This window comes from Pinus tabuliformis, chromosome J (assembly GCF_031772625.1).
Source record: "Pinus tabuliformis cultivar Carrire ecotype Pingquan chromosome J, CPIR1, whole genome shotgun sequence".
Taxonomy (NCBI): domain Eukaryota; kingdom Viridiplantae; phylum Streptophyta; class Pinopsida; order Pinales; family Pinaceae; genus Pinus; species Pinus tabuliformis.
Window position 1 is genome coordinate 589,541,773 of NC_142295.1, and position 23,130 is coordinate 589,564,902.

At 42.6% G+C, this 23,130-nt stretch overlaps 1 protein-coding gene across 1 annotated transcript in view; it reads right to left on the reverse strand.

Moving 5' to 3' along the window:
- Positions 1–270: 270 nt before the first annotated feature.
- Positions 271–23,130, reverse strand: part of LOC149228365 (ferredoxin-dependent glutamate synthase, chloroplastic-like) — a 282,238-nt gene continuing 259,378 nt past the window's right edge. Inside the window, exons 15-16 of the mRNA XM_089380754.1 lie at positions 630–688; positions 271–415 (exon numbers count right to left, since the gene is read on the reverse strand). Coding sequence (XP_089236880.1) covers positions 271–415; positions 630–688 — 204 coding nt within the window. The remainder of the gene's footprint in view (positions 416–629; positions 689–23,130) is intronic.

Below are 23,130 nucleotides of genomic sequence, written 5' to 3' on the forward strand. Positions count from 1 at the left end.
TAGGACCCCATAATCCTAGCACTGCTCAACTCAGGCTTTCCACACCAGCAATACATAGATTATAATTACTTTTTATATCACTACAGTCCACTACAATACCAGATTGTTGGCTATATTCTCTTTTCTAATATCAGTATCTTCAAACATATTTTAATGCAATGCAGAATTCAAGATTTACTAACAGCCATTATATCTCAATGTCGAATACATTACTTACGATAAAAGAACAAATTTAACAACACTGAAAGATACCCAAATGGAGTTGACATACTAAATCCAAGTAATAGGAACAAGCAGTGCTTTTGTTACCTCATCCATATTCAAACCACCAACTTTGGAGAAACTCCCACAAAATGCTATGTCAACCACTTCTTTACCTAGCCCATATATCTCAAAAATTTGTGCTCCACAATAACTGGAAAATATCACATCAAACATTCCTTGAGTTTGAGAATACTAGTTATCTCCGTTATGTTAAACATGCTAGAAAAAATTGACTTTTACTTCAAAAAGTAGTCAATTACCAGAAAGAGGACACTGGAATTAAGTGGTTTGTACGCCCAAGGGGACCAAGTACTATAAATAAAATAATAATAAGTTAAGGAAAGGTTAGTCAGAACTTAGCTAACCTAGAAAGCAACGAGATACCCATCTTTGAGAGTATCTTCAAGAGGCCAGCCTTAATTGCCTGCAAGATTTAAATAAAGTTACATAAGTTTCTATCTCTACAGAAATATCATTTCTCTGACAGGGAAACAAGAATTAGCACTTCTATTCCACTAGAGAAATTGAAGGAAGAAAATGCTAAAACCTAAAACTCTTTACCTTCAAAATGAAATCTGATATATCCAAGATAGTAGACAACCATACAAGCAAACTACAGATAGAAAATTACTTTGAGATCCTAAAATTATTGAACAGATAACTTGGGCTTGTATCCAAGGAGATCGCAAAAACAGTAAATATTTATCATTATTACACAGGCAAACAGAAATAAGTTTTGATATCAGTACTCAAAGAAGAATGCACAGAACATCATAATTTAAACTTAAGTGTAAAAGAGAACAAAAATTGAGAATGCAATATCAGATAGATATTATCTGTAACTTCTAGTTCCTAGACCAATAAATGAGACGGGTGTATTAAAAAGTTATGATTGCAAGGAAACTACTATGGATGTGGATACGTAAATAGATGCATGGTTTTGGTTAATCGTTTCTTCATTTTAATCATCTTCTGAGTCTTTATCTGTGACAGCAAGTGTAAAGCACTGATGATTCATTGTATTCTTAACTGGAGAAAGTAAATCACCCAGTTCCTTGAGCACTTGATGCTCCATCACATAATAAGGAACCCTTGCATATTCCAACCCTGATGAGCAATATGCTAACTCATCATTAAGGTGTAAATAAATGCTAAATCATTAAAAGCAAGCTTGGTCTTCTAAGATATGCTCCCAGTCAAAGCATTATGAAAAAGAACTAAAAGCCCCACCAGAGAAATAGAAAAGGAAGGCCAAGTAAAGAGGTAACTCATGCCTCCATGATTGCTCCCTCCTTACCTCTATACACTCAGGATGATGGACCTCCATCAATTGGTTCCATGACCATGATACCTTGCCCTAAAGACCTTCCCCTCGATTGCCACTATTATCACAAGCCCCTATGGATTGAAGGGTTGACCTAGGACCTGTCACTTCCATGTAGGGGGTGAAAACACTTGAAATGGTTGAGCATCTAACCATCCCTATCACAAGTATGGAACACTTTTATAGGACCAGGTCTAGTTATATATTTGAAGGTGATCTCAGTTCAAAGTGTTATTAGGCCCCTAATATTAAGTATGGTCCACTATGATGCATCTATGGTCATTGACCCTAATGATTGGTGACTTTCACTTGAACTTGAGATGGTTTTGTCAATTAATTTTCCACATAGCAGTAGAGGCCTTTGAGAACACATTACATCACTCCACTACACAGCATGCCCAAGCCCTTTTGCACCTTCCAAAGAGCAGTGATGATGTTGCAGATGCAGTGTTTCTCCTCCAAAGCAATGTGTTGGGCACTTTGATGATTCTCTATGACTAACACCCTGGAGTACCCTAGGATGCTAAGATTTTGAGCTCCTCTTGCTTGGTGTTGGATTAACTTGATGTTGTACCTAGCAAATGTAGGACACCACTGACACTGTTTGATGGATGTTGCTTGTTCCTACGTCTAGACTTTAGATTATGATGGTCATCCTCAAGATGACAAGGGAGGACCTGTACTCATTCTTGAAGCCCCAAAGCTAGAAAGAGAAGGTGCCACATCAACCATCTAGCTCTTGAGAGGGTGACCTAGGGCACCCAGAGCATGGGTTTTCGACATGGATGCACTTTTTGATGCTTCCCCTCATGATTTGGAGTTGATTATGATGGTACCATCTCCTTGGCTCATTCCACACTTTGATGTGGCATTTATTGCTCAAAAATGAGATGGTGTCATGCTTGTAGAGGATATTGACCCACGCATATGGGAATTTATGGCATTAGTTTATTGTGTTGAGCTATGAGGTTGGCTCAAGTTTACTTGGGAACAGGAGCAGAAGCGGGGAGGGTGGAGCGACATTTTCAAAAGCTCCCAGTTCAAGAGAGAATTTGTATATAATATATATTTTTATATATTTTGGTGCATATATGTCAACAAAAGCATGTAGAATGATGAATTAGATATAAAAAGCATAAAAACATGGATTGACCCATATAACATCACTCATCTAGAAGTTATAATCTTCATCAACCACGTCCACAAGTTAGTAACATACAACATATCGAGTCTCATGATTCATCAATCTTAAAGTTTCAAGCTTTCAAAATTCAATATATAACATTTATCATCATTCATCACTAAAGTTGTAACGTGTACATGTAACCATTACCATTACTAAGAAACCAAATAATAACAAAGAATATCTAACAGTTAATGAAATGTTTCAACTTTCACGAAGGATCGTATTCATAATTCATTACCAATGAGTTATAATTGCCAACTTCAAACTTAAATTGTCATATATTGTTTACAAAAAATATCACAATAAATATGAAAGTGTCAACATTTATAAAAACTACTACAAACTACAAAAGACGAGTAAATATATTTTCTATTGCTAATGCTTGGGCCTCTTGCTGCCACGAGAAATGTCTAATTGTTGAGAAGGTCGTGGTGGTATATTGGGAGTCTCCTCTTGCATAGTCAGACGACCCAAACCAGAAGGCACATGACCTCCACATGAGGATGTAGGTACATGACCTCAACGTGAGGATGTAGATGTAGATGGATGTGGCGGCAACAAAGCCAAAGATTATGAAACTCGAGCATTGCTACTGGATGATGGGGGGTGGCATGGTTGTTGTTGCTTCTTCATCATCTTTCAAAAATTTTGTTTCCAATTCTTCTAGATGCAGAGCACCATCCTGCAAACTATATTCCTTTGGGTTGTTGTCCCAAATCTTGAGCCCAATCACAATAATGACTCAACAATCTCAAGTTGTAGTGCACATAAACCAAGCTTTCTGCCCAGTTTTCCTTGAGTCTGCTCGGTTTTCATTGAGTTTGTTTCTTCTCACATTATGGATGTGGTTATAGGTGCTCCAACACCTCTCTGCAGAGGAAGCATTTACAACCTATGAAAGCACATTTTTTGCCAAGTTTGGCAAAAGTCTCTACTCGCCATATGCATCCCGCCATGTCATAACATCACATTTGTCCCTATCTTCCATTGCATGCAAAGAACCTGTAATATCCCTTATCAGGAATACACCCCAAACACAAGCAAACTCTAACCAGAGATGGACTGGGAGGGCATTTACCAGATATGTTGCCTCTAAAAAGAGGACGAGATCCGGAGGCTACCTGGCCCTTTCCAGACTCTATCTAAGAGTATAATAAAAACACACCAGTGCTATAATAGCCGAGAATGCTCAAAGAAATATGAATAACAATGATACGATATATATCAAATAAACCATAAGTAGATACATAAGAAATGCAGAGAGAATGCTAAGCCATTTTATTATACGGAGCAATAAAATGAGTACAGGAGGTGATCAGGAAGATGGCACCTCTACTTGCACTAGGCAAGTGAAGAAATACACTCAGAATAGCAAGGAATGGCCCCTCAAATCTGCGTCCAAGCTGCTGGGAAACTGTTGTGTTGCTGCTGCTGCTAGAAATCAAACGAGGATTTGGGGTTGCTCCCCTCCTCAGAAAAAGTTGAAACTCTGGAATCGGACTCTACTCGAGAAACCCAGAAAAACCCAGAAAGCTCTCGTGGAATGGTCGACCCCCGAAAATCACCCCCTTGGGGTTCTGTGCAGTTCCTCACTGCTCTGTGCTGCCACTGAATGAGATACTCTAGAAATATGCCTGAAACCCCTGCCAAAAACTCTCCAGCTGCAAGGGTTGATCCCCTGCTCTACCTCCCAGCACAAAACTAGAACTGCGTCCCTCTGTCAGTGTTGCGTAGTCCTCCAGAACTGTGTCCCTCTCTCAGTGCTGCGCAGTCCTCCAAAAATGTTGATAAATTGCTGCTGAAATGTTGAAGTATCTACTGTTGAAATGCCAATGGAAATACCTTGCCCGAGCAGGCACTCGAAGTCCCCCGGGACTAAGGGTGAGATCTCCGAACGGAGACACTCAATGCACAAAACAGTGCTGCAGACTAGCTAAACAGCCAACGTGCTCTAAATCGAAATGACTATCACAAATGCTCATAATTGAATGATCAAAATGAGGGGGCTCCTCTCTCTTTTATAGCTTCTGCCTCTCTCAATCTCAATGTTCACCTTCTCCTGCGTGATTCCCCTTTTGCCACGTGTTCCTCCCCTCCTGCGCAGTCCCTCCATGTGTCTGCGTGGGCTACATTTTTGCGTCCCCCTTTTGGCCCCCTTGGCTCTCCCTTTAAGTTACAACGTTGTGCTACTAGGAAGTGACTTTTATTCTAAAAGTGAGTTATGTCCCCCTTTCTCACTCTTTTATTTACAAAATAAATATATAAGGCAAAATTTCGCAAAATCGAATATTCCAATTAGCTGGGGCCAATCAGGAATATTACAGTCTCCCCCGGCAAAATGTTGCTTGAAGTGATGGATGCTATAAGATCTTCTCATTCTCCCAAGTGGCATCCTCATCTGGCAAATTCTTCCACCTCACCAAGAATTTCCGGACCGTCCTGCTCCGCAGCTGCCTCTCCCTAGTATCAATGATAGCCTCCGGCTGCAATACCAAATGCCCCTCATCATCCATAGGTAGTAGCTCATCTGTCACTGTTACCTGTGGCCCCAATGCCTTTTTCAGGCATGATATACATGAAAAATGTTATGAATCTTGCTGGCTTGGGGCAGCTCCAACTCATATGCAACTTGTCCAATCCTACGTATCACCCTGTATGGCCCATAAAAGTGGGGCTTGAGCTTTCCAGCCCCCTTCTGCTTCAGTGACGACTGTCGATATGGCTATGATAGTAGGTAGACCATGTCCCCCACCTCAAACTGCCTCTCTACCCAACCCCTGTCGGCATACAGCTTCAACTGGTTTTGCGTTGTAGCCATGTTATCCTTGAGACCTCGGAGGATATCCTGACTCTCTTGGATCCAAATCTTGGCTCTAGGAGCCCTGCTGTCACCAAACATCACGTCAACAAAAGATAAAGGATGATACCCATATAAGGCATAGAATGGTGACATACCAATGGTTATGTGATGTGAAGTATTGTAGCAATACTCCCCCAGATGCAGCCACTTCAGCCATGCTTGCTACTGCCCACTAACATAGTTACGAAAATAGCCCTCCAGCCACTTGTTAACTATCTCTGTCTACCCATTCGTCTTTGGGTGATAACTGGTACTCGGAGTCAACTCCGTCCCCACCAACCGGAAAAGCTCCTGCAAAAACCCGCCCATGAAACAGTTGTCCCTGTCACTGACAATGGTCTTAGGAAGACCATGTAGCCTGAAGATCTCCCTGAAGAACAGCTTGGCCACCTGTGCTGTTGTGTAGTGTGCGGATATGGCAAAGAAATGTGCGTACTATGTCAGTCGGTCAACAACAACAAAGATACAATCCTTGCCCTGTACCGTGGGCAATCCTGTGATGAAGTCCATCGAAATGCTCTCCCATTTCCCCTTCGGAATGGGTAGTGGCTGCAATAAACCCGCAGGATGGCTCATCTCTCCCTTGTTCCGCTGGCAAACATCGCACTCCCTGATATGCCGGAGTACGTCCTCCTTGAGGCCCTTCCAGGAGAACCTCTCTCTAATGGCCCTGTAGGTTTTGGTAAACCCCTGATGACATGCCAATAGTGAATCATGTGATGCCTAGAGTATCTTCTTCTTGAGCTGAGACCCCTCAATCAAGAAGATCCGATCCCTGTGATAGATGATCTCATCGATCACCCTGAACCTGTCGTCTGCCACCTGCCCGTCCAGAATCTCACATGCAAACTTGTCCTTGGAGTACTCTACTAGGAGTCGAGCCCTCCAGTTTGTATCCAAGCTCATAAGAAACAATGTGGCTGGTCTACGTGAAAGGTCATCTACTACCACATTGTTCTTATCCTTGACATACTAAATGTCAAAGTCATATGTTTGGATCTTACTAATCCACTTCTGCGGCCTCTCCTGCAACTACTTCTGCTCCAAAAAGAACTTGAGGCTGTTGTGATCAATCCTCACCCTGAACCTGTTCGCCACCAAATATTGCTGGTACTTAGCCAATGCATGCATGAAGCTGCAGGAAGCTCCAATTTGTATGCCATAGTACCAATCTTTTGCAACACCTTGTACGGACCATAATACTTTGGTGATAATTTATTATCCTTCTTAGCTTGCTTGACGGACATTTTCTTATATGGTTGTAGTCGTAGGAATACTCAACCACCTACATCAAAACTTCTTTCGCTGCGATGTTGATCTGCCTGTTGTTTCATTCTATTCTGTGCCAACACGAGGTTATCCTTTAAGAGTTGGAGGACATGTTGTTGATGTTCGATGTGATGTTCCACTGCTTGAACCTTAGAATTTTCTCTTAAATATGATGTGATGGATGGTGGCTGATATCCATAAAGTGTCATAAATGGGGTCATTTTTGTTGCCGTATGGAAGGAAGTGTTATACCACCATTCAGCCAAAGGCAACCATTTGACCCATTGTGTCTGTTTATCAGATACAAAGCAACAAAGATATCCTTCCAAACATTTGTTTACTATCTTAGATTGCCCATCAGATTGAGGATGATAAGATGAGCTATGAGCTAACTGAGTACCAAGACAAGAAAATAATTCTGTCCAAAAATTTACAGTGAAAATGGGATCTCTGTCACTTACAATAATCTTTGGGTTTCCATGTAGCTTTTGAATTGTTTCCATAAATGCAGTAGAAACCGTACTGGCTTTAAATGGATGTGATAATGCACAAAAGTGTGCATACTTGATAAGTCTATCAACTACCACCATGATGGCACTCTTTCCCTCAGACTTGGGTAAACCTGTGATAAAATCCATCGAAACCTCCTCCCAACGTTGGCTTGGAATGGATAAAGGTTGTAATAGACCTGGGGTCTTAATTGTTTCAACTTTATTTTGTTGGCAAACCAAACATTCTACCACAAACTTTTGAATATCTGATTTAAGGCCCTCCCAAAAAAATTCCTTCTTAACCCTGTGGTAAGTTTTTAAAAATCCTGAGTGCCCTCCAAAGGGAGAAGTGTGCAATTCCATAGAATCTTTTGTTTTAGCTGGGAATTCTTACAGAGGTATAAGCGATTTTTGTACCATAACGAATCATTTTGCCAGCTAAATGTATCAGATGTACTGGAGTCTTGTTGTAACTTTCGAATAAGTGCCCACACTTCTTCGTCATTCTTCCATTCCTCCCTTGCTTCGTTTATCCAATCTGGTTGGATAATAGAAATGGCGCACAACAATGCTTCCACATCCTCATCCTTTCTTGAGAGTGCATCTGCCACCACATTTTGCTTCCCTTTTTTGTAGATGATTTCAAAGTCATAACCCAACATCTTTGTGACCCACTTTTGTTGCTCTTCAGAGGATAATCTTTGTTCTAAAAAGTGTTTAAGGCTATCATGATCCATTTTTACCTTGAAGTGTCTTCCCATTAGGTAGGGTCTGATCCAGATTTAAACAAGAACGCAACAAATTACAAAGATAACCATATACACAAAGATGCAGCGGAAATAATACTTCATTTCATTAATGGAAAATACTGAAATATGCTTACAACCAGAAACGGAAATAAACCAGCTAGGGCGATGGTAGCTTATCTTTGAGAAGAGATGTGGTGGCTACATGCCTCTGAACTGTGTTACAATGAGGCTCGAAGGCCTATTTATTGTTGAGAAACAATGGAAAACCCTTAACATTCCAAAACCTAACCCTAGGAGATCAAACGCCAAACTGTGGGCCCCGTTTGGGTAAATTGGTACATCAACTTCCCGGGGTCGTAACTTTGGCATACGATCTCCGTTTGACGCGTACAATAGCTCGTTAGAAAGATCTATCCGAGCACTACCACTTTGGGAAGGGCAACATCGGTCCATGGACACATGTTGCCCCCAGATTTCCCAAAAAACGTCGTTTAGGGCATCAAAACGGCTCCAGAAGTTCAGGACCCGAAAAACTGCTAAAAATAGTAAATTGTGCTACAATTAGGGAAACTGAAAATGCTGAGAGAAACAATGGTGGGGGTCCAGGTGGACTTGGCAGGTGGCCACCAATATCCACCTGGATCATTCCTCCCCCCTTAGGAAGCAACGGTCCCCATTGCGTTGAGTTCCTCCATGAGATGAGGAAACTTTTGCTGAACTTGTTCCCTGGTGAGCCACTTGCCCTGCTGAAGGAGTTGGCCTGCTTTGACAACTCGATACAGTTGGATATTCTGTTGGCGAGTGTTCTTGATCTGTGTGTCCATGATCCGATCAATTGCAGCTTGTTCCATGCAATCTGGATTTAATTCTGTGGGTTTGAGTTGTTCTGCAATGTCGGATGTGTCTAGCAATGGTGGAAAGTATGGCCAAAGGCGGTCCACATTGAACACTGGGTGCAAGCCAAGGAATGGGGGAATGTTGAGCTCAAATGCATTGTCTCCCATAGCCTTAGTAATGGTGTAAGGACCATATCGGAGCGGTCTCAATTTCCGATAGGCTCCAGTAAGGCGTTCCTTTTGCAAATGCAACCAGACTTTGTCGCCCACCTGAAACTTGTGTGGCACCCGATGTTGATCATGTCGCTGCTTGTACTTGGCATTTGATTTCTCAAGAATGTCATGGACCTGCTGGCGAATATGTTGGATGCGCTCAATGAAGCTGGTGGCCTTATCTGTTTCGGACTGGACATGAGCTGAATTTATGTGAGTAGCTGCAAGTGGCATGGCCACATCTATGGAGCATAGTGGCTGGAATCCCAAACCCACCTGAAAAGGGTTGTGGCCAGTGGAGCTGTGAAGAGCTCGGTTGTAGCTGTGCTGAACATAGGGGAGGCTGTCGTCCCATGTGCGTGGATGCTTTGAGTTATACATGCGCAAAATGTGCACAATCATCATATTGACAACCTCCGTCTGGCCATCAGTTTGAGGATGGAAGGCTGTGGACTTCGTGAGTTTGGTGTCCAGCATTGACCAGAGACTGAACCAAAATGTGCTGAGAAACCGACTGTCGCGATCTGAGATGATAGACTGTGGGATCCCAAAGTGCACCGACACTCGTTCAAAGAAGAGTTTAGCAGTGGCTTCTGCTGTGATATTCTTCTTGCAGGCCGCCATAATGGCCATCTTCGAGAACCTGTCGACGACCACAAAAACACAATCATTTCCATGCTTAGTGGAAGGAAGGCCTGACATGTAATCCATGGAGATGGATTCCAAGGTCGACTAAGGGTAGGCAACGGGGTATAGAGGCCGTGCTTCTTAATGGTCGGTTTGGCAATGGCACAGGCAGTACATGATCTGATGTACTTCCCAACATCCTGTCGAAGATTCGGCCAATAGAAATAATTTTGCAGTACTGCCACTGTTTTCTCGACCCCGAAATGCCCAGCAGCTCGACTGTAGTGTGCTTCCCAAATCATCTTGGCACGCTCGCCTGAAGGAACACAAAGGTGACCCAGGTGGCATAACAGGGCATCCTGGAGGTCAAAATCTGGAACATGCCGACCCTCCAAGAGTGTCTGGTATGTGTGGCCGAATTCTGGGTCGCTTTTGTAGAGAAGTGGCCAATCAGAAGTCTCGTGCCCACAAGAGTTGAGCACGGTGGTTAACGCCATGATCGATGGTCCACTGAGGCAATCTGCAACATTATTGGTATTTCAAGTCCTGATGATGAGTCTTGCTCTAGGCTCGAAACATCGACGAAAAGAAATAAGATGAACACTGTGGATTATCCGAATTCAACCTCTCAAAAACCACTCCACAGAAACCTGCAATCCAACATTATTGGTGCTGCCCTTCTTATACTTGATATTCAAGTGGAACTGTTGCAGGTATGTAGACCACTTCTGATGGAGATCATTCTGCAATTTCCCTTGGGTCTGTATGAACTGCAGGGGTCGGTGGTCTGTGTGGATGACCGTTTCCTTCCCCAAAATGTAATGCTTCCATTGTCGGCAGGCCTGTACAATGGAATACATCTCTTTATCATAAGTGGGGTACTTCCGGACTGTGTCTGAAAGTGTTTCACTGTGATATGCCACTAGATGTCCATGTTGAGTAAGTACTGCCCCAATAGCATAGTCAGAGGCATCTGTCTCGACCTCAAATGGTTGTTGTAAATCTGGTAACGCGAGCACTGGTGCTGTGCAGAGGCGATCCTTCAACTCCATGAATGCCTTCTGTTGAGATTCAGACCAAAAGAATTTTGCTTTCGCCCCTCCCTTGGTGACTTGACTCAAGGGCCAAGTAATATGAGAAAACCCCAACACGAACCTGCGGTAGAAGTTAGCAAGACCTAGAAAGCTGCAGAGCTCTGTTAGAGTGGTTGGAGATGGCCAATCCCAAATGACTTGGATCTTGGCTAGATCGACATGCACCCCCTGTTCATCAATGATGTATCCCAAATACTGAACCTGGGTCATGCCAAAAGTGCATTTCTCCAAATTGGCACATAGCTTGTGTTGCCGCAGTGTTTGGAGAACCTGTCGGATGTGGTGGAGGTGCTCTTCCCAACTCTGGCTGAAGATCAGAATGTCATCCAAGTATACTACTACAAAGGAGTTGGTGAATGGCCGCAAGATGTCATCCATTAGCCTCATGAAGGTTGCAGGAGCATTCGTCAATCCGAAAGGCATAACCAACCATTCGAAAAGGCCCTCCTTGGATTTGAAGGCAGTCTTCCACACATCAGAGGGTTCGATTGGTACCTGGTGATATCCTGACTTCAGATCGATCTTGCTCAAATATTTCGCCCCCTTTAGTTGGTCCAGGAGGTCATCAATCCGCGGGATCGGGTACCTATTACGGACAGTGATCTTGTTCAACGCCCGATAGTCAATACAGAGTCTCCACGTCCCATCCTTCTTCTGTACCAACACGATCGGGCTCCCACAAGGCAATGAACTCGGACGGATGTGACCTTTCTGCAGGAGCTCCTGAATCTGCCTCTTGATTTCATTGTTCTCCAGAACAGAGTGCCGATAAATTGGTCCATTGGGTAGCGGCGCAACTGGGGTCAGATCGATGGAGTGCTTGACCTGACAGTGCAGAGGAACCCCTACAGGGGAGGTGAAGATGTCCTCGTACTCCTCCACAACCTTGTCCATCTGTAGTTGTCGTGCAGAGGGACCCCGTCTGGAGGCCGCGGCCACCGTCTTCTTCTTTCCTTGAGGGCGTATCATCAGGAAAACAAATTTCCTGGTTTTGGAAATGATCTTACTGCATTGTTTTGCAGTAATCAAAGAGATGGCGGTAGGTGGTGCTACCTTTGGTATCCTGTACAACTTATTTCCCAATGTAATAATAACAGCACGGGTCCTTGATTCATACACAGCATGTCGCTTCCACAAATATGGTTGTCCTAATAATACATCACAAACTTCAAGGGGAGCAATGTCACACAATACCTCATCCGTGAAGGGTTTGATGTTGTATGGAAGGCGACACTGCTGGCTCACGCGAAGATCTCGTCCTTGGTGAAGCCACCCAATGGTGTATGGTTGTGGATGTGCTATGGTCGGTAAGCCCAACCGCTTGACGACCTTTGCCGAAATGAGGTTCTTTTGACTCGCGCTATCAACAATGAACTGTATCGGGGAGCCCTTTACCCACATCTGGGAGTGGAAGAGACGCTCCTCCTCCTCTGGATCTTCGGGTTCATTTTTCCGGATCTTGGCGGTAGCAACAATGGTGTTGGGATCCGCATCAATGATCTGCTTCCCTTTTTCATTCCCCTTATCGGGTTCTGACTCAGAGTCGGAACATGCATCTGATTCTGAAACCTTTAGCTCAGCCACCAGTGATTGTTTGGCGCGACACTCACTTGTGTTGTGAGTGGAGCTCTTATGGAACTCACACCATTTTCCAGTGTCCTTTTTCGACTTCGCGGCGCTATTCTTTGCTTGCAGCTTCGGCGGGTTGTCTTGGGCTGTCCCGCCTTGGCTTTGTCCTTTGTTCTGTGGTTTAGGGGCACCTTTCCCTTGCTTTGGATTCGCAGATCCAAAGTCTCGCTTCTTTTGTTTAAACTTTTGCTCGACCTTGACGGCATATCGGTATGCTGTGCCGAGCGAGGAGATGTTCAGGAATTGTATTTCTTCCTGGATGTACTTGTGCAGGCAGCCACAGTATTTGAGTATCAAATGTTGCTCTGAATCCTTGATACCCAACTTTGTGCGAAGGGTATGGAAAATATTGGTGAACTCCGGCACGTCTTGGTCCCTTTCCTGCCGCAGCGTGGTCCACTTTATGTATTCATCCTCATAGCTTCCAACAGGGTAGTACTGCTCTTTGATGGCATCTTGGAATGAATTCCAGGTGGGTGCGGCTGAAAATAGTGAGCCAGTACTTTCATCCTTCTGCTCGCAGTAGGTTTCCCACCAGTCCTTGACGTGGGGGGCTGCTTTGAGAAGAGCGAAAACAATCTTTTCCTGACTCGAAAATTCATGAACAGAAAAATAACCCTCTAACAGATTTAACCATTTATCTACGGCATCTGCGTCTATCTGACCCTCGAATATGGGGATTTCAAAATTAACTTGTACCTTAAAGGGCGTGGTGTTTCCAGAGTAGCTGCTGGAAGCCGATGCGTCGCTTCTGGGTAGCCGCTGAAGGATCTGGGCAAAGCTGTCCATCATCGCGTTCCGTTGTCGCTCGAGGGCTTCTTCGAGCAAGATTTTGATGGGATCTCCTGTCCCCTCATCTTTCTTCTCATCCGCCATGGGAGGCCGTCGGGATTTCCGAGGCTGGTCTTGCAAAGGTTCAACAATTTCAAGCCCTAACTCCTTATATCCCGACCTTGTTGGGGACATACAAAGAAAAACAAAGAAAAAGCAGACCGCTCTGATACCACTGATCCAGATTTAAACAGGAACGCAACAAATTACAGAGATAGCCATATACACAAAGATGCAGCTGAAATAATACTTCATTTCATTAATGGAAAATACTGAAATATGCTTACAACCAGAAATGGAAATAAACCAGCTAGGGCGATGGTAGCTTATCTCTGAGAAGAGATGTGGTGGCTACATGCCTCTGAACTGTGTTACAATGAGGCTCGAAGGCCTATTTATTGTTGAGAAACAATGGAAAACCCTTAACATTCCAAAACCTAACCCTAGGAGATCAAACGCCAAACTGTGGGCCCCGTTTGGGTAAATTGGTACATCAACTTCCCGGGGTCGTAACTTTGGCATACGATCTCCGTTTGACGCGTACAATAGCTCGTTAGAAAGATCTATCGAGCACTACCACTTTGGGAAGGGCAACATGGGTCCATGGACCCATGTATGGACCCATGTTGCCCCCAGATTTCCCAAAAAAAGTTGTTTAGGGCCTCAAAACGGCTCCAGAAGTTCAGGACCCAAAAAACTGTTAAAAATAGTAAGTTGTGCTACAATTAAGGAAACTGAAAATGCTGAGAGAAACAATGGTGGGGGTCCAGGAGGACTTGGCAGGTGGCCACTAATATCCACCTGGATCAGGGTCGCAATTCTTAAGTGCATGGAGTATTGCCAACATTTCCTTCTCATAAATAGCTTTGTGTAAAAACTTTCCGTTGATTGGACGACTTTCGAAAGCAATGGATTTTTCATCTTGCATTAAAACAGCACCAATTCCATTTCCTGAAGCATCACATTCCACATAAAGGTTTTTGTGAAGTCTGGTGTAGCTAAGACCGGTGCTTGGCACATTGCCTCTTTAAGATGCTCGAAGGCCTTTGTTGCTTCTGGAGTCCATGAAAATGCATCTTTCTTCAATAATGTTGTTAGAGATGCTGCTATTCTCCCATAATTCTTAACAAACTTGCGATAATACTCTGTCAACCCGAGAAATCCTTGCAGATGCTTTATGGATGTGGGAATTTTCCATTCCTTAATGGCTTTAATTTTGCTAGGGTCTACCTCAACTCCTTCATGAGATACAATATGACCCAGATATTCCACCTCTTGTACTCCAAAGAAACATTTGGATCTTTTTGCATATAATTGTTTCTCCTCCAATAATTGTAGCACCTTGTCAACATGTTCAACATGATCCTTCCAAGACTTGCTATAGATTAGTATATCATCAAAAAATACTAACACAAGTTTTCTAAGGAATGGTTTGAAAATGGAATTCATCAAACCTTGAAATGTTGAAGGTGCATTGGTAAGGCCAAAAGGCATGACCAAAAATTCATAATGACCCTCATGAGTTCTAAATGTTGTTTTCGGAATGTCTCCAATCTTCATTCTGATTTGATGATATCCTGAACGAAGATCCAACCTGGTGAAGTAAATTGATCCATGCAATTCATCTAGTAATTCATCAATGACTGGAATGGGAAACTTATCTTTAATAGTGAACTTGTTGAGCTCCCTATAATCCGAACATATGCGCCATGATCCATCCTTCTTGTGCACCAATACTACTGGAGTAGAGAAAGAACTTTGACTCAGTTGAATTATACCAGCCTCTAGCATTTCTGCAACCATACGTTCAATTTCACTCTTTTGGGCATAGGGATATCTGTACGACCTGATGTTTGGAGGAACACTTCCTGGAATCAGATGAATAGCATGATCATGATCACGAATAGGTGGGAGACCTTTGGGAGTCTCAAATACCTTGGAATGATTGTCCAAGACTTTTTGGAGATCTGGAGAAATAGATGATTCCAATGTGGAAACATCTAGTGAACATAATTGTGCAATTACACCTCTTTGTTTCTTTTTTAGAAGCTTTGTCATACCGTTAGAGTTGATTATCTTTCCCGGTTTCCCTGCAATACCCCTTAATTCAACTTCCTTTCCTTCCACAGAAAATTTCATGAAAAGTTCTTGAAAACTAAAAGCTATTGTACCCAAGGATTGTAGCCATTGGACTCCTAGTACAACATCAACACCTCCCATTGGAATGGAAAGCATTGGGCTAGTCAATACATATTCTCCCATGGATAGCTTGATATTATGGCACTTTCCAGAGCAATTTATTGTTCCTCCATTTGCAACCATCACTTGACACTCTGGTGCCTGATATAAGAAGCAATTCAATTTTTTTGCTACCTTACAATGAACAAAATTGTGGGTACTTCCTGAATCAATCAACACTATTACCTTTTTCTTCTTGATTTGTCCTTCTATCTTGATGGTTTGAGGAGTGGTAATTCCTGCCAATGCATTACAATATATGGTCGGATTCATTTCTTCTTTATCTAGGCTTTGTTCCCTGAGTATATCTTCTTCTTTTGACCTTTCTTGCTCCTTTTCTTCTTCCTCTTCACAATCTATGCATAATAATTTCTTCTCAGCACACTTATGACCTTTAGTGTATTTGTTATCACAAATGTAACAAAGCCCTTTTGCTCTTTTTTCTTCCAATTGTTGTGGTGTCAACCTTATAGGTTGTGGAAGACTAGGGGCAACAACACTTCCATCTTTATAGTTGTGAGTGGTATGCTTCCTGGTTGCCATAATTTTGCTTTCCATTTTTCTTGCCAACCTGAATGCCTTCTCTAATGAATCAGGTTCCCAAAGGCAAACATCATGTTGAATATTATCCTTTAAAGTCCCTATGAACACATCAATCCTATGCTCCTCTGCAATATTTTTTACCCTTATGTTCAATTTTTGGAACTCCTCAATGTGCTCCATTATTGAACCTTTTTGTTTGAGACTTATCAATTGGCTAAAAAAAGTGTTGCTTTTTGTATCCTCATAATGTGCTATCAATTCTTCCGTAAAAATTGCCCAATTGATAATTTGTTTACGAGAGCAAAGCCATTGATACCATACAAACTAATTTGATTCCAAATATAAAGTTGCAATGCGTACCTTTTGTGTGTTTTGCACATTATTGAGATCAAAAAATTGCTCCATCTGTAATATACATGTTGCGGGATCCTTGCCATCAAACTTCCTCATATCGATTTTTGGAATATGGTGAGTCTTGGATCCAACATTAGAGTCTATGGAATCATGATTAACATTTCTTTTGTTCTCATCATGAGTTTCCTTTACTACCCTTTCACCATTAGTGACCATTTCTTGTAGCAACTTATTCATATTTATCTTCAATTCTTCCATCTTATCATCCATGCTATCAATTTTAGCGTCCATGCCATTCATTTTAGCTTCCATGTCATCCATCTTAGCTTCTACGCCTTTCTTTAAACAATCCATCTTAGCTTCTACACCTTTCTTTAAACCATCCATCTTAGCTTCTACATCTTTCCTTAAACCAAGCTTATGCAAAAATTTAAAAAAAAACTACACACCTTTTTTCACTTTGTAGAAGCTTGATATTGAATCTAATGTATCTCTGCAATTTTGGATCATCTAGTTTTGAAATTGCAACCTGTAGTAGCCCTCTGTGTCCTCTTTCCAATGCCACCAGTCTGATCCAAGTTGGATTCTCCAAGGAAGAGTTATGCACAATCTCCCAAGATGACCTGATTATAAACTAGTTCAGTAGAGCAAACTTGTACGACGTGCCACGAGTCACTGTTTCGGCCTTTGTATCTGGAAAAGATATACAATAAACTACAGTCTGTCCTCTTTCTGTACCTTCTTACGAAATTTCAATCTGATGCTCAGAGAGAAAGTTATGATGATTTTCCCTAGGTCACCTGTTTGGAATGTAATTCAGGAGTCTACACAAAGACCAACTTCCTCAGATCATATCTCTGCAAATATAGCGCGAAAAGCTCTGAAATTCGGACCCGAGATTCAGCGCGATTTCTTCTCAAATGGGTTTTTTTTTTGCTTCTGAACCGTCGCAGAAAAAAAGTTATAGCGAAAATGCTACGATGACCTGTTTGGAGCAGCGAAACCCTAGAATGCAAAGCTCTAAAACCAAATGTTATGAAACTAGCTCACAAAAAAATAGAAAAGAGAGATCCACGCCTTAGAATTCAGCATCTTCGAGGGGGAAACCTCCTTTACATTACATAAATGAGCAATTCTTGGATGATACAAATGACAAAACCTCCTTTCTATATATAGGAGTCTAAGGAGTCACAATATAACCCAGCCGACTTAACAATAATAATATAAAGCCACAGAAATAACAATAGAGGAATTCTATGGGGCACAGTAATAACAATATGGGGACAATAGGGGCACAACAATATTAATAAGGGATACAACTACAATAGTAATGGGGTAATCACTAATATTATAGGGACCCAACAGAAACCGGTAAACGTTTTAATCCACATCATTCCTACACCCTTCATCAAGGAAATCTGATATGGTTTTATGCCTTAAAGGGATGTTTGTTCCTATGCCTCCATATCCACTACCATGGGAGGATGTTGATGGAGTTCTTAGTCTATGTGATTATGGGCTAGCAGTGTCATGTTCAAAGTCACCCTTTGATCTTTTAGATTTGTATTGGGCTTCCTCCTCTTCCTTTTATGTATTTGGCTCCTTGATGTTGTGACACACTTCCACAAGTTTTGGTTCCTATTTGTTTATTTCCATCCCTTGGCATTTTCCCATAGTGATGCTTTCTAGCATGGGTGTATGAACATGTGTAAGTCTTTTTGCAATGCAGGCATGTAAATTTAGCGGCTCCACACCCTTTCCGTCTTTCAGGCCTAGAAACATATTTCCACAATGGGGTTTGGTTTGATTTGGTTTTTGTTCCCTCGTCATCTCCACTCTCCTCCTCCTCCTCCTCACTAAGGTACTCCTCCGCTCTAGGGTTTTAAAATCCACCACTCCCCACTTCTTCATCCTCTTAATCAAACCTCCTCCTACTGCCATAATAACCAAAAAAGGAATCAACATCACAAGAATGACAAGCCATATAGCCATGATGTTTGATGTTTTGATTCTTTGAACTTTGGTGGAGTTATAGTTTCTTGCCTGCAATAAAATGGAAGAATGGGAATGGGAAACTTGAAAGAGAGAAGAGAACATTTTCATTTAACAATGAACATATAAAAAACACAAATGCTAGATTAGAGTCTAGATCCTACCTCTTTGGCCTTCAATCCCAAGCTCCAATCTCCCTTGCAAGCTCCCAAGCAACCCTCTCAATCTTCCTCCTCAACTCAAGCTCCAATTCCAAAAGCCCTCTCCTTGCTCTCTCATATGAAAATGGTGAATTGTGGGAGGGGAGGAGGGCCTTTTATTTCTTTTGCCCCTCCCCTCCCTCCAAAAACTCACGTGCGTCCGTGCCTTCTGCGCCCACAAGGAGCGATATTTTTAGGCAAGAGCGATCGCTCCCACCTAAAAAAAAATTCCGGGAGAAAACGAGAGCGGTCAGGGAACAAACGCTCCTCGACCACTCCCTTGTCCCCTCCTGAAAAACCAGGGAGTGAAATTTGTTTAAGGGAGCATGCTCCCAAAATTCGCTCCCTCAGGAGTGTGTTCCCGATGTCTCCCTGTAATATCCCTATGAAAAATTAACAATAAATATGCAAAGCAAACATAGACAAAAACACCATAAAACAGTGACAAACAATCAGATCACAAAATGGCACCAAAACTACGTTGCTGAGCTCTTTTTATTAATGAAAATGGGTGTACAATAAGGTGTTGGAATGAATGCACCTGGGCTTACTCAAGGCAAGCTAGCAAAGCCCCATATGACAAACAAGACACCCTCCTCTGATCTACTACTATGTTTCTGAAGAGCTGCGCTGAAGATGTCTAGAAATACGATGTTGGTTGAATGGATTTGCTGCTAGGGCCCTCTCCGGTGCTCAAAAAATTCTGGGAAATTAATCCCAGCCTCTCCACCAAATACCCAGAATAACCCACGAAGGAATTGGCCTTTTCTTGACTTCGGAAATTCGGCCCTATTTCCCCTCAATGGCTCAACTACTGGGTGATTCGACCCACCTGTAAATTCTGCTGCAAAAGGCCTCCAAAATGGCTACAATACTCCTCAAAATGCTTCCCTGACCTTCACTCCAAGTTTCAGCCCCAATCCCAACTCACTCCTCCAACTCCTGGGGTGGTCCCACAAAAGACTGTGCATTCCCTGCGATGTTGTAGCTGCTCCTCTCCCAGAAATTCGATCCTCCTCCTGGTAGTGCGAAAATGGCAAGGTGAAACTCCCTCCTTGGGCTGGCACTCGAAGTCCACCGAAGCAAGGGCTGAGATCTTCGCTCAGAGACGCTCATGTGCTAAACAACACTTGCAAACTTGGCTTCAGCTCAAGCATGCTCTTGTCTTAGACAATTTTGCAAATGATAGATGATTCCCCAAATGAGTGTCTCTTCCTCCTTTTGTCAAGATGCCTCCAAAAATGCCCATGTGGGCCCACATCGAACTTCCCACACCAAATCCACTCCAATGAGAGCATACTTCCCATGTGGGAAAAAAATCTCATGTGGTGGCCCCCATGCTCCACCAAAGTCGCAATTTTTCCCTCTAGCTCTAATGTTTGAGTGTCTCCGAGTGTCTCCTAAGCCAAAAGTCGAATGTGGGTCCTCTAAGCCCACTTTTCCTAAGTGCATACGTGCAATAAACCAAAATGAGAACAATTAATATTTACTTAGTAAAATACTAAGTAGGAATATCACAGTCCTCCCCACCAAAACATTGCTTGTCCTCAAACAACTGCAATGAAGGATGTTGGAGAAATTGCTCCCCCTCCCAGGTGGCATCTTCATCTGGCAGATTCCTCCATCAGATCAAAAACTCCTTGATGACCCTGTTTCTCAGATGCCTCTCCTTAGCATCTAGAATGGCCTCTAGTTCCAGCACCAAATTCCCCTCATCATCCATAGGGGGTAGCTCTGTAGTTGTTGTAACCTGCTGTCCCAGTGCCTTTCTCAGGCAAGACACATGAAAGATGTTGTGCATACTGAGAGGGGTGGGTGAATCAGTATTTCTTTTTAATTGTTCCTTTTTTTTATCACCAAAACATGTATATATGGAACACAGAAATAGATAGTTGGAATAAATGCAATCAGTTGCCAAGCACCATCTTGGACTTTAGTGAGGCTCCAACCTCTAGAGCACCAACTTTGTTTTGCCAAGGCAATAGTTCTGCACTTAGGAGCACCAACTCCCAAGGATTCCAATCCTTTCAGTTTTGAGGCTCCAACCCCGCGGGCTCCAACCCTAACCCGATATAAACTATTTTTGTTGTATTTCTCTGCTCCCAAGCCTGTTGAGCTTCTGCTTCACTCCTATTCTCCTGCTTCTCCTGCCTCTCCTGCCTCTGCCTGAACTTCGGCTTCCTCTCGCTAGGATTATACACACACACCTAAACCTTTCCTTGTTTTTTCTGTTTTATATGTTCCTGATGCCTCTGACTGTTGGTTTCCGCGTTCCACTGGCTCTTCGGCTTCCTCAATGCTCGCTTCAGCTTCCTCTGTGCTGGCTTGTCCTTTGGCTTCCCTCTTCTTCATCGCTTTGGCTTCCTCTATGCTGGCTGGTCCTTCGACTTCCCAGCTTTTCAGCTTCCTCAATGTCTTCGTGCTCACCAACACTCCTAGGACACATTGATTTAACGGCGAGGACCGAAATACACAGAGAAAGCTACCATGTCACCACAACCATCGCAATCGGCATAATTCAGGCCTTCTGAACTATCGGAACCTTTATTTATGCATTTTTGGCCTTCAAACCCCATGCAATGCAATTATTTGAATACATAAGAAATAAATGAAAATCCCAACCAAAACACTTAAGGGCGGACTTCAAGGGACTCTACATCCGCATCTATAACTGCTTCAGGTCCGCCTTTGGTCGTTATCGCGAGCCCACCGTCAATCTGCGAGATCCTCAATCCAACGGTCGATATTCATTTTCGGGTGGCCCAAAAGTACAGAGGTTACCTGCCCGATGAAAGCAATTTCTCTCTTTCCTCTGCTAGCCACGCGTCGCCCATTGTATGGGATCGAGCAGAGCCAGCCCAAAACTGTTTACCGCCTAAGGCCCACCCAAAATCCCGCTTACGAAACTCAAGTATTATAGGGCCGCTTCTAAAAAAACCTTTCGGGTCCGGTCTTTATCGCTTCGGAGCTTTTCTTTTGTATTTCGATTTTTACACCAAAACCCACCAATACACTAAAAATCCCTTTATGCGCGAAACTCAAAACTTATACAGTCGGGTTTATAAAACCCATCGAGTCCTGCTGTGTAATCGCAATCGGCAGTCGCAGCCTCCCGATGGCCTATGGCCGATTCACCTGCGGATGCGATATGATATTAAGCCAAATTGTAATGTTGCATCGGGTCCGCAACATATATCGCAATCAGCACTTTCAAGGGTGACACCCCTTTGTATTATTGCGATGGGCGAATGCGATATAACATTAAACCATTATATAATGTTGTCGTCGGGTCCGCACATATATATCGCTGTCGGGGGTTTCAGGTAGTGGCTCGATGTAGAACCCACCGATTACAATATTGTCGATATATATATTTGCTGCCTCTATTCTCCAATATATATATATATATATATATATATATATATATATATATATATATATATATATATATATATATATATATATCTTTTCCGCCTCCGATAGTGCATATTGATATACCTATGCTTTCCGCCTCCGATAGTGTAAATTGCCTCTATGTATAGGTTTTCGATATAACTAAATCTTCCACCTCTGATAGTGTAAATTGCCTTTATGTATAGGTTTTCGATATAACTATGTCTTCTGCCTCCGATAGTGTAAATTGCATATATATGTTATATGCTGCTCCACCTATATTTGCATGCATATATGGCCTTCGATAGCTCCTGATAGTGTATTCTTTGGCATCCATTGCTCCGATAGCTCTGTTTCACTCCTCTGATGGCTCTGTTTGCTTCCTTTGGCTCCTCAAATATTGCCATATTGACATCAATGACAATCTATGTCAACATTGCAACTAGCTCCCTGGGGGTAATTCCAGCTCATATGCTACCTCCCCCACCCTTTGAGTGACGTGATAAGGTCCTCTTCTATTTCTCTCTTTTTTAGTAAAATAAACCTTGCTTAAACACCCAAAGATACATTATACTTGGCCTTTTCCCCAAAATCCCTTTTGGTCTCTTGTCGTGCATCAAACAGCACTACCGTTTCCATCACTGATCTATGCAGTCCCTAGGCCTTCCCCTACTTCAACTTCCCCTCACCTTGGTTCAATACCATATTACAACAAAACTGAACACACAGAAACCAGGAATACCACAATTTTGGAAGAGAGAAAACACACCTTGGATTATAAAACTGAGAGAGAACGTGTCCCTTTATAGTAAAGGAATGACAACAACCGTAAGTGCATAAGCCCTATAGGCATGAACCCTAAAATGAATTGAATATACATAAAGTGAATATACAACAAAAAAGCATGAATTAGACTAATTCAACAAAGTAATTTTAACAACATGCATAAGTTTATAGTCTAGATGAACATTATGAACTAAAGAGGTCTAAGACTGGCTTAGGGTAATTGAGGCTTTTTAAGTAGGAAATGCCTTTTG